Source organism: Myodes glareolus, chromosome 2 (assembly GCF_982192425.1).
Source record: "Myodes glareolus chromosome 2, mMyoGla1.1, whole genome shotgun sequence".
Lineage (NCBI taxonomy): Eukaryota > Metazoa > Chordata > Mammalia > Rodentia > Cricetidae > Myodes > Myodes glareolus.
Window position 1 is genome coordinate 128,868,670 of NC_142027.1, and position 12,245 is coordinate 128,880,914.

Here is a 12,245-nt window from a genome sequence, read left to right on the forward strand (position 1 = left end):
TAACAAAACAGTTACCAAGCAAAAATTATAATTACAATATTTAGTCCATTTTATATTTGGCAAATTAAGGAAAATACTCTATTATTTATCCTATACTTGTTAGTCTAAAGTTTTATATCTAATCTATCTTTTATTATAACCAGGGAAAAGTATAACTGTTTTTCAACTCTTTCAAAGACTCCAAAAGGATATAATGTTACTTAAGTAAACAGGAAGTACATTGTAAGCAACTTCCAAAACTCTAGAATTGACAGAGACATCTTGTTGCCTAGACAGTTACCCAAAGTTCTTCTGCAGCGGTAGGGCATTCATCTTCAGCCTACAGGTCCATAGTCTCTGGCAGACTTTTCCATGAAGCAGGAAATTTGAAAGACTATTTGTGACATGAAGGACGGCTTTTTGGGATTTCTGTCCTGCCCAGCCTCCCAGCTGTTTAGTCCCAGAGAAAATCACACAGATATCTCCATAAGTTATAAAACTGATTGGCCCATTAGCTCAGGCTACTTATTAGCTCTTGTAGCTTATATTAACCCATTATTCTTATCTATGTTAGCCACATGGCTCGGTACCTTTCTCAGCTGGGCAGATTACATCTTGCGTCTTCCGTGATCTGGGCAGGGCTGTGGAGGGAGCTTCCTGCTTCCCAGAATACTCCTGTTCTCATCGCCCTGCCTCTACTTCCTGTCTGGTTGACCCACCTATAGTTCCTGCCTGGCCAATCAGCGTTTATTTAAAACATGATTGACAGAATACAGACAATTCTCCCGCACCAACTATTTCACCTCTGTTGACAGTTTATCAGTCACTTTCTTCTGTATCCTGCAGAATGCCTGGCAGACTCTTTCATGAAGCAAGAACCCTGAAGGACTGTCTCACCTTTAGGCAAGTTCAGCAGTCATTCTTCTGTGGGTCCTGCATGTCTAGTTCATACAGCATACCATCAAACAGTCCAGGCAAGAGCAGTTTCTTGCCCAGATGTCTAACAAACTCCATAAGGATCCTCTTCAATGCCCATCATCCTCTTGAAGTTGATTGGTGCTGCCAGGAGCAGATGTGTCTCATTGTCATGAAAAGTCCTAAGTTCTTAAAACATTTTAAATGTCATATTCTGTTTGTCTTTGAAAGGTTTGAAGAATACCTATTCATCTGAAATATATCTCTGTACATCTAGCAAACCCACCTAACATGACTATAAGCTTAACTACTATAGATGACTATCTATTAGCCTGTATTTCTTAATTATACTTTACATTTTTAAATGAGCTACACAAACACAATACCTTAATCAAGAGCATAAATATACATATAACAAATTGATTTTAAATTTTTATCAATAAATCAAGATCCATACCAATGCAAAGTATTCACCTTTATAGTATATTCCCCTTTAAATGATTTAGCTTAGCAGCCATACAATAAAATGTCTCTCTGTACTTAGCTCATTCACAGTCAAAAATTCAAATAAAACACAGTAATATACATAATTCAGACTCTCTGTGTATTTTCCATTTTTACATGGATTATTTTTCTTTAATTTATGAATGTCTGTATTCTGTCTCTTTGAAGACTTTGTCTTATTTTTTTTAACTGTCCATACTTCTTTTATTCTCTTTCCCAAGTCTATGTACATTTATCCAACATTGTGACCCATTTAGAGGTCTTTTTTTTTTTATCTGAATCTGTCTTTATTGCATATCTGTACTCATTTTTTGATGAGGAGCACTTTTTAAAAAAAAATGTTAAATGGGTGTGGCTAGAACCACCCTCATGGCACTGCCTGTTTGTTCTGCCCAATTCAACATGGTGGAGGCATGTTCACTGCCTCTGCAAGCCTTGCACACAGCCCAGTTCCAGTGACTCAGTGGCTCTATGCTGTGCCATTAAACAGTTTGTAACATGCTGCTCACAGACCCCATTTAAGTGCAGGACCTCCTGAAAGAACCATAGTTTATTCTGAAAGCACAAAGCAGGAAGCTGGATCTTAAAGAAGTCATGCAATTTTTTTCTAACACTGACCCAGAAAGCCTCCTAAAGGAACCATGCCTCAGCAAACAAAGTCTATCTGAAAAAAGATGTGACTACCAAGAAGCTGTGCTTAACTCTGTCCTTTTGTGTCTAGAATTCTTTCCCAAGCTCTCCCAGTTTTTATGTGGATGTAGTTGGCCCATGTTGGTGCACCATTTTGTTTTCAGAGATTGCTCCTTCGTTCCCAGCCGCCCAGACCCAAAATAATCACACAGAAACTATATTATTTACAACACTGCTTGGCCTACTAGCCTAGGCTTCTTTTTAACTACTCTCATATCTTAAATTAACCCATTTCTATTTTTTTTTTTTGCATTTTCCCATGAGGGACTTGTGGTTTACCAGTAAGGTTCTCTGGCATCTGTCTCCTTTGGCGGCTACATGACATCTCTGACTCTGCCTTCCTTCTCCCAGCATTCAGTTTAGTTTTCCCACCTAGCTCTATTCTGCCCTGCCACAGGCCAAAGCAGGTGTTTTTCAGAGGACTCTAAAGAGTCCTGTAGATGCCTTAGGTACCCACTGGGGCTACTACAGGAAAATTCCACCAGAACAGTGGTACTTCACTGTGGTTTATTTTGAGATGGGAATCTTAATACACTGCCCATGTTGTTCTTGAACTCCTAAATTCAAGCAACCCTACATCAGTCTCCCAAATAGCTGGGACCACAGATGTATATATTTCAACGGCTGTACCTTCAGTCATTAAAATCCCTTGTTCAAGCTCGTAGGGTTAAGTGGTTTGGTGACACTTGAAACTAAAAGCCTGGGTGGTGTATAAATATAAAGCCTCCTTCAACTTTCCTTCCCTCTTGTCTCTTGCACTGAAATCTTGGTTTGGAATCATTGTTCCCTACAGGGGAAGGGGTAAATCTGCTGGAGTGAGTGAACCACAGAGAGCTGAGATTGCACATCTTTGCTCCTGAACATCAGAAGCTGTGTGTTTCAGAAGGCCTCAGCAACCATTACATCCTGGCCCTTGTAGTTGGAGGGTATGGCAACATTCCTTCACCAATGAAAGCAGAAGTTCTCAGTTGTTTGTTTCCAAAACATCTTTCCAGATCCCTGAAGGTCCTTTTCCTATGCAATTTAAAGGTCTCTCGTTATCTTCTCGCATCTGCACACAAGCTATCCCTTTCTGGGACACTCTTGTACTCGTGTTTTTCCATCTGGTTTCCTCCTTATGTCCCATCCTGCTAAACCCAGGTTTTATGATTTAGTGTAAATACTGCCTTCTGAGGTGATCTGTTGCATTCCAACCCATTCAGAGCAGAGTTTTATAGTCACTGAAATGACTGTGAATGCTGGGTGTCTGGCAGTGATGGAATGGAACTAAAGCAACTTCATGGTAGGGTGAGCTCTGTCACTTCTGAGACACTTCTGAGACAAGGCTATCTTCTGGTGCTTTACCTTGTAACTCTTCTCCAGTCATCGCTGCAGCTCCAGGTGTCTACTTTGGTGGTCACTGTGACTGAGGAGCTACAGAGAGTAGTGGCTGTGAGGTCCTACTAGGCTGTAGCCTGACCACCAGGGTCCTAAAGAAGCAGGAGAAACCCTAGGCAATACTGAGGAGACACTAGAAGTTTCTCTCTGCCATTTAGAAGTTGTCAGCTCTCATAGCTGCATTGTGGCTGGAACTGATGGCATACACCATCAACGATGTTGTATTATATCAAGTTTACACAGCGCATCACGTTTTCTAAAAATGAAACCATTATAAATTCTGGCAGTTTTCTGGTGTAATTAAAATGTCCAACAGGAAACCCCTGGGAAACCAGATGCAGTTTTACTATTTCTAGAGCCGACAGTGGCAGTGTTTCTTGCCAGCTTTCGTATCTTATGACCTATAAATTGCTCTTAATAGCTAATCTGTCATCCTGGCTTCTCACACCAGAAAGCTTGTTTCCTTATTAATCTGTTCATTTGCATCTGCAAAGGACATTTACAAATCCTCCGTTTGAAAACATTGCCGTACAGTGCCGGCCATTATAAATAATTCATCACCTGCGATAGAAGCTCTTATACCTAGGTAATAGATCTTTATGACATTATATTATTCTTCCAACCCTAATATAATTTGGATAAAAATAATTTTTATGAAAGTCCTCTGGCTGCTGGGTTACCATGGAGAACCTGTAACTGTTACTAATGACTCTGGAAGCCCAGAATATAGACTCAAACCAACTATTGTATCACACTTGAAAGGCATGCTGTTTATATAGTAATTGTGTAATATTCCTTCAGGCAGAGGTTTAGAGCTCAGGGCATTCTGATTGGACTGACTGTGAATACACCTGATACCAGTCACAGAGCATGGGCAACATGGAAATGACTTTTGATCCTCACATGCCTCCCTTTTCATGTGATACAGTGAAGTGTCCTCTCCCTGTAGCAGTTTGTTCACAGTTTTACGAAACGCCATCTAGGAAGTGTTTCCCTCCTTAGATTTTAACTTCTTTTGTTTGTGTTTCATTGATTTGTCTACTTTCATCCAAGAAGCATGTGCAGAAGCAGGAAGAGAGTGTGAAAGAAGCCATCAGGCTTAATGGGGTGGGGGGATAGAGTCAACTCAGAGGCTGAAACCAGGGTAGTGTGTACTTACTCTTATATTACATCTGGCTATGAACAGGGCTAAGAACTCTTGTATGGTCTGACCGTCAGCTTCCCGGTGGCACAAACAAAGACGTAAGTGTGGTGTTGACAGGTTGATACTTTCTTTAGAACGAAGCCACAGCAGCTGTTTGCAGAAGCACTGAATTCTAAACGGTGTTTTTGCCATGAAGTTGTCTTTGGGTGCTGTCGTGGCATTGTCGGAGTAAGAAGATGCCTGTAGTTTTTGTCCAAGTGTCTTATGTGAGCACTGAGTGAACATTCCAGGAGCCCTTGGCCATATACTTTTTATGAGAATTATTTTATTATCTCAAGTACAAGTCAGGCTGTAATGCACTTATTAAATAAGATGTGCCTGCCGTTTAAGGCACACCCAGAAGAATAAAATTCACTCTGCAGTTTCTCTGGGCTTGTATTTGGATAGCTATAGATTCTCCCTAAGGATTAATGATTTGTGACTTGAAGAAGCCAGATTGACCTTTGCACCTGAAACTGTCAGGGCTGTCAAGATTAACTAACACTGATTTAGGGGCCAGTTCTTCTCAAATAGGGTTTTCTTATAGAATGAACTAAAGTTTCATTGTAGAAGCTTGTGTGATTGGTACATGATCAGGCCACTAGATAGTTTGCTTTCCTAGTTGACTCTCAGGAGGATGTCTACTGGAGAGTTAAGTTACTAATTTTTGCTCAGTGGAATATCAGTCAGGATTGGTGGATTATGTGGTAATAACAACCAATTCCAGAATCTCAGTGGCTTAAACCAGAGCTTTATTTCTTGTGCCCACTCTGTGTTCATTACAGATCAGCCAGGGCTCTTGAACACACTCACTTGTACCCAGTGCCAGCGCTGGAGTTGCTGTGTGTGGCCCTTCCCAGCGACTTTATTAGTTAGTACTTCTAGGGATGTCACTACATCACATGCCAGGTTTGACGTGATGATAAGAGGAAGTCGTATTTGGGAAAAGCCTGGGATTGTCCACACTGGGTACAGACTCATCCCACCTGCTTTCCTAGGCTCAGCACTCACATCTGCATCATGCCTTGTGTGGGCTGTTTGCTTCCTGAATTACCCACCCGCCCCTCCCCCAAGGGGAGCTCTAATTTATGTATAAATAAATTTTCAACTAAAGGCCTTATTTCAGAGTAAAACATTGTGGAAATAGAGCTCTCACAGTTGCCTCCAATCTGCTTGTCCTTCACCGACACCTTCTGTATGGTATATATCACAAACGATGAGCCAAAGTTGATATATTGTTTATTGAAGTTGACATTTACAGTGGATTCATTCTATGCTATAAACTTAAATGTCACATATCTGCTATTGTATCATGCAGAACTCCTTCAGTGCCCTAAAATCCCTGTGCTCTACCTGGTAATGCCCCACTCACAGGCCCTTGGAACATCTTCACTCTGAAGCTTGCCTGTCCTGAATGGATGCAGAAAGGAGCTGGCCTCTTCCACCAGTGTGTACCTCTCTGGTTTCATCTGTGTCTTTTTGTAGCTTGATAGATGAACACCTCATACTGCCTCATAAATGCCACAGTTTAACCATTAACTGAAACTTTTTGGCTGTGTTGTTTTGTTTGAAGGTAATATCTTGCTGTGTGGATTCTGGCAAATTCAAGCTTTTAATTCTCCTGTTCCAGCCACCTAAGTGCTGGAATCACAGGGATGTGATTTGGGAAGTTGTAGACTGTGAGAAGATGGGGCCTAACCAGATGAAGTAGGTCCCTAGGGGTGGACCTTAAAGTATGACAGTCTGAGTCCACTTCCTGTTTACTCTCGGCTTCCGGACTCCAGATCCAATGTGCCCTCACTGTGATGTTTTCTCTCAGGCCATATGTCCTTGAACTTTAAGCCAAAGCAAATCCTCTCATTTCAGTGCATGTGTCAGGTTCCTTAGTCACAGCAAAGAGACAAGTGACCAAGTCCACCCCTAAATAAAGGGAGGGTTAGGTAGATATTTGCAGAGCACTGTAGTACCTTCTGTTGTGCAGGTAATGGTGCTGCCTGCCATCAGGAGTCCAGATGCTTCTGCTGTCCTTTTAGTTGTGGTGACAGAATTTTGTGTGTTGTTTTCTGATCGTCTTACCCACGTTTCTGAAATGACAAAACTTAAGTCTGCTGCAGTAGGAAGAGAAACTAAGATATACAAGTGTAAGAATCTTCTAGTGCCAGACCCTTACCTGGGCTGTCCAAGCACTTACAGGGGAGGATCCCAGGCTCACCAGTGCTCTTTAGTGCACATTGCCTCATAGTCTGACGTGCAAATCTCTCTCTATGCCTGAATCCAGAGCCTGTCCATGTTTCTGTGTTCCTTTGCTGGGCTGAGGGTATTTAAGAAAGGACCCAGAGTTTAGGAGCACTGAGAGGGCAGGGAATACATCATACATGTGGATTTGGGTGGAAAGAGGGGGGGGAAAATCAATATTTCTGCTACTAGCTACAAATACAATCCCATTTGCCCAAGTACATACAATTAATCAATTGACAATCATACCGAATATTCCTTAGGTAACAGTGTAAAATATAACCACTATGAAAAATAAGGGAAGCACATGCCTGATGGGAGGAAAAGGTGCACATCCTCGAACCTTGTTTAATGGTCATGTCATCGTCAGTCTGGCTCTTGTTTGGATAGTTTAAGTCTTACTTCATTTCTCAAACTCTAAGCCCTTGAAAATGGGTTGGTATGTGAAGTAATTTCTGGTTCTAGCTCAGGCCTCACGAAGCTTGGCAGGGTGGTGGGGTGACCGGCCCCAGTTGGGAGCTGTGTTTTGACAAGAAAAGGTCTCATTTCTATCTTTGTAGAAAGAGAGAACCATTGTATTCTTCTGCCCTGATAGTTTGCTAGTGATGCTTTCTGTATGCATTTTAGTGTTCAATACAGATGTTCCCAGATGTGTCCCCTGTGGGAAGCAGCTGCTGCTTTTCTGGCACAGAAACCTCAGCAAGATCAATATACAAAGGCAGCACGAAGCTCAGCATAGGGTCTGTGTGCAGCAGGCCTGGGGGTCCCAGTCGACGGGACCTTCACGTCTTCTTCAGGAGTCTGAACAAAGACAAGTGGATAATTTCAAACACACTTAGCTGATAAATGCCATCACATGTTATTTGCCCAGGGGCAGTAAAACACTAGGTTTTATTTCCTGTGAAACTGATAGGAATACAGATGTTCAGTCATGATCACTGTTGTTTTCAGCGACTGCTTCTAGTGTCTGCCTGGTAAGAGCCCAGCTCACGCGGCTTGAGGTCATCAGCACACACACACCTTTGCTGAGTTTACAGAGCACTGCACCATTACTCTGGTGCTATCAAGGCATTGTCCTATTGGATGCCAAGTGTGTACAATATTGTTGTTAGCACCATTTTATAAATACAGAAGTGAAATGATCTGATGTTCAACTCTGTTCCATCTGTGCTGAGCCTGTCCCAGCTTCAGAAGCTCTGATGCATACTCTGTCATCACACAGTTCTTCCCAGAGATGTGAGGGGGTAGGATACTGCCTTCAAGAGTCTGCCTCTGCAGAGCTAAGGGGAGGATGGCAGGAAAGGGCTGATGCCCCGGTCTTCTCCACACACCCTGGGAGGGAGGTGCATGATTGTTCCTCTCACACTCACAGAGCATCAGTGAGGCAGCTCTTGTCTCTTCCTGCCATTTAGAGAAGTGAAGACTCAGAAGCACAAGCTCTCTGAACTGTCATTTGGAGTTGTCATAAACCAGAAGTTTCCAAGCACAGTGACACCTGGGGTGCTGTGCCTGCCTGTGTCTTATAAATCTGTCCGCAGCACTGTTTGAAGGCTCATTGCCTCCAACCAGATCTGCTAGTGAAGCTAGCTAGTAAATTATTTATGGTTTACACATTTGACAGGGGCTCAGGGCTATGTTTGAAACACTCAGCTCCTGGCTTGTTGCTGTGGAAGGTAGAAATGGCTGTCTGGAAACCAAGGCTCCACGTTGTTCAGTTGTTGCACGTGCCAGAGGTAGGACACCCAGATAGCTGAGCTCCCAGAGGTAAGATCTGGTCCTTAGCTGCCTGGCTTCCCAGAGAAGGGCCTGTGTATCCTACCAAAAGGACATCAGGTTGTAGTCTGGACTATGGCCTCCCTCATGAGGTTTAGATGGGAAAGAAACTGTGCAGAGGACAGGAGGGGAAAGTACCACATGGAGAGGAAAGACACTGAGGCCAAGACTTATAGCAAATGAAGAAAAGATCGTGAGAGTGAGTGTTGGTGGGGTTTGAGCAATGGAGAGCCATGGTATGTAGTGACATTTCATTTGTATTTTAATAAATAAAGTTTTCCTGGAGATCAAAGAATGAAACAGCCCCACTGGCCAACAGCAATGACACACACCTTTAATCCCAGTAGTCACACTAGTTTGCCATAGAAACCAGGCAATAGTGTTGCATGCCTTTAATCCCAGAGAGGATTATAAAACAGGAGGAGACAGCTCTCAGACACAGTCTCATTCTGAGAATTCCTGGAGGCAGGATTGCTGTTTCAGACTGAGGTAGAGGTAAGAGCCAATGGATGGCTGTTTTACTTTTCTGTCCTTCAGGTTGAACCCCAATTTCTCTCTCTGAGTTTTTATTAATCATGCTTCAATGGTACAGTAGGTTAACATGGCACCTCACCTTCTGTCCCCACGAGGCTCAGAGTGGAGCCTGAGACCAACACTGTCTTAGTGGCATGTTGCCTTGTGACATCATTGCTGCCTCGGCCAGGGTGACTGATGCAGCATCATAATATCTCTAGAGCTGTATCTATCTCACGATTCAGACAAGAACCAAAAAAGCAAACTTATATGTGTTTATTTCCTCTCTGATTTCTAAATCTTTTTGTAGGAACATGTGTGTTGATAAAAAGCAACTCAATGTAGTTCGCTTTGCAAACATACCACTCAGAAACACTGTGCAAATGGTCTCAGCCACTATTAGCAAAAACTGCTACTTCACAAAGCAAAGCAAACAGGGAAAGCACATCACTCATATCTATGAGATATTAATGAAAGCCTTCGGAAGGGCATAGAAGAATACATCTGAGAAAGGAAGGCACAGCACTGTCTCATTGGTGCTCTCGAGCTGGAGGCCCTGGGATCAAGAGCTCCCTTTGTTCTCCCAGGGTCACATGTTCATGTTATGGAGGTGGAAACATCATGAAGAAAGGGGCCATGTGCTAAATGGCCGCAGACGTGTAATGAAGGAGAGGAAGGGAGACAAGCTTTCAAGTTTCAGAATAAAGGGAAGGGACAGCCTAGCATAACTTCTCTTTTATATTCTTACACAAAGGTCTTTAAAAACGAACACTGGAGTCTGAGACTGTGTGCACTTGGTAGGGGGCTGGAAAGCGTGTGGCTGCTTCTTTGATGCTTTAGTTTTCTGTTTGTTTTGTGCCTCTGTGTAGTCCTGTACTGGCATAGAGTCATTTTCACTAAGACCTCTCAATTTTAATCTTTATTATTTTTTCCATGGTGAGTGTTGGAACTCAGGGCCTTGTGTGTGCTATTGGCAAGTGTCTACTGCCATGCTCTACCACCAACCCCATCAAGACCTTGAAGACAGACAGATCTGATAGAGATGACTGGTGTACAGTGTGTTGGGTCCTGGCAGGTAGCCCTTCTCTGTGCTGAGAGGCTGCAGCTCAGAGACTCCAGAGGTAAAGGAAAACTAGAGCTCCATATGAGCCAAGGAGCAAGGCCAGTGGGGACTGTCCGGTTCGGAGGTGTTAGCTGGGCCCCACCCAGAGTTCTTCTTTGGTTCTGATCCTGGTATAAACCACAAGTCACTTGAGAGAGTAGGATAAGAGAACAGAGGATCCTGCCCCCAAGTATTATAAGTCATGGTGGAAAATATCCCCCTCATGGCTTCAAGAGAGGTGCGCAGGGACACAGCACCTCTCAAGGCACAGAACCACATGTGGGTCCCTAAGCATCTTATGCTCAGGGAATAGAGCCTGCTGCTGCTTACCAGTGCCCTGTGCTTGTCATGAGATTTGGGCATTCTTTGATATTCTCTTCCATTGCAGAAGCTAGTGAGTACTAACAGGGACTGTTCGAATTTCAGTAAAGTCTTCTAGATGAAAACTACATGGAACACCTGCTTACATGGCCATTGTCTTCTGTTAGTGACTTGCTGTGGGATGTGCTTTTAGTCAGTACTGATGGGCCTGTGGTCTCCTGATATAAATGCTGCTGGAAGATGGATTGATAATTCCAGACAACTCTCATTTTATCTGCTGAAACAAACCAAAACCATTATCTGTTGTTTTCTCATTTTCCTGCCTTGTCCTTCCTCTCCAGGCAGCTTCGTCAGCCCTGAGTAGTCTGGGCCATGTGTACACAGCCATTGGAGACTATCCCAATGCTCTGGCCAGTCACAAACAGTGCGTTCTTCTTGCCAAACAGTCCAAAGATGAACTTTCTGAAGCCCGAGAACTCGGCAACATGGGAGCTGTGTACATCGCCATGGGTGACTTTGAAAATGCTGTGCAGTGCCATGAACAGCACCTGCAGATAGCCAAGGACCTGGGGAGCAAACGGGAAGAGGCCCGTGCCTACAGCAACCTGGGCAGTGCCTACCACTACCGGAGAAACTTTGATAAGGCCATGTCCTACCACAACTGTGTGCTGGAGCTGGCACAGGAGCTGATGGAGAAGTCCATTGAGATGCGGGCCTATGCCGGCTTGGGCCATGCTGCCAGGTGCATGCAGGACTTGGAGAGGGCCAAACAGTACCATGAACAGCAGCTGGGTATTGCTGAGGACCTCAAGGACCGGGCTGCAGAGGGCCGTGCATCCTCCAATCTGGGTAAGAGCCTCCCTTTGTTTTGTGACCCTGGGCTAGGCTGGAGGTGGCTGGAGTAGCTGCTGTGTGTGTTTTTGTTCAAAAAAATTCCTTCCATATCTTTCCTTCAGCCATACCCCCTGAGCCTTCCTCTTTTGTGCTCTGAGAATTAAAACCTTGCAGTGCTGGGAAACAAAACATGCCACCCTTTAGCTTGTTCAGAGAGAAGAGTTCGTACCTCTTTCTAACAGAGAGGGGTGTGGAGGTGGTAGGGAGCTGTGTGTGGTTTAAGGGCCTGAGGAAAATATATCAGGGATGACTTTACTTGGTGAATTTACCCACTGTGTATCTTTTGCCACAAAATTATGTGTATTAAAGAATAATATTGAGTTTTAGTATGAATGCAAAATCATTTTGTGGAAGACCCATAAGGAAGATGTTCTTGCAGTTGGTTTGCTTTTTGGTTACAGTCAAGACAATATAATGTGACTGGTAGAAGCCCGTGCACAACTGGAAAGCAGGTGCTTTGGTGAAGTCGCTGGTCTCTGAGAGAAGGCACAGGTGTGTTTGGAAGTGTAAGTTGACTTCATTGCTGAGCCAGAGCTTCTGGTCACTTGTGAGCTCTGGAGGATTGGACATGGAGAGGATAAGAAGGCGACCTCACGGGTATCTGCCTGGGCTTCAGATATTGCTGGCTGTGATTGCAGCAAGTCCTTTCCTTAAGGGAACTGCCACTCAGAGGTCTCCAGCCCACTGACGCCCTACTAGCACTTTTCTTCCCTTCCCTCAGCCTCTGTTGCTTTTAACTATATTTGTGCCATAAAGGCC

At 43.7% G+C, this 12,245-nt stretch overlaps 1 protein-coding gene across 2 annotated transcripts in view; it reads left to right on the plus strand.

Moving 5' to 3' along the window:
* Ttc28 (tetratricopeptide repeat domain 28) overlaps positions 1-12,245 on the plus strand; it is a 483,898-nt gene that overhangs the window by 354,004 nt on the left and 117,649 nt on the right. For both annotated transcript variants that reach the window (XM_085680896.2, XM_048450757.3), the window contains one exon: positions 10,934-11,441. In XM_085680896.2, coding sequence (XP_085537022.1) covers positions 10,934-11,441 — 508 coding nt within the window. The remainder of the gene's footprint in view (positions 1-10,933; positions 11,442-12,245) is intronic.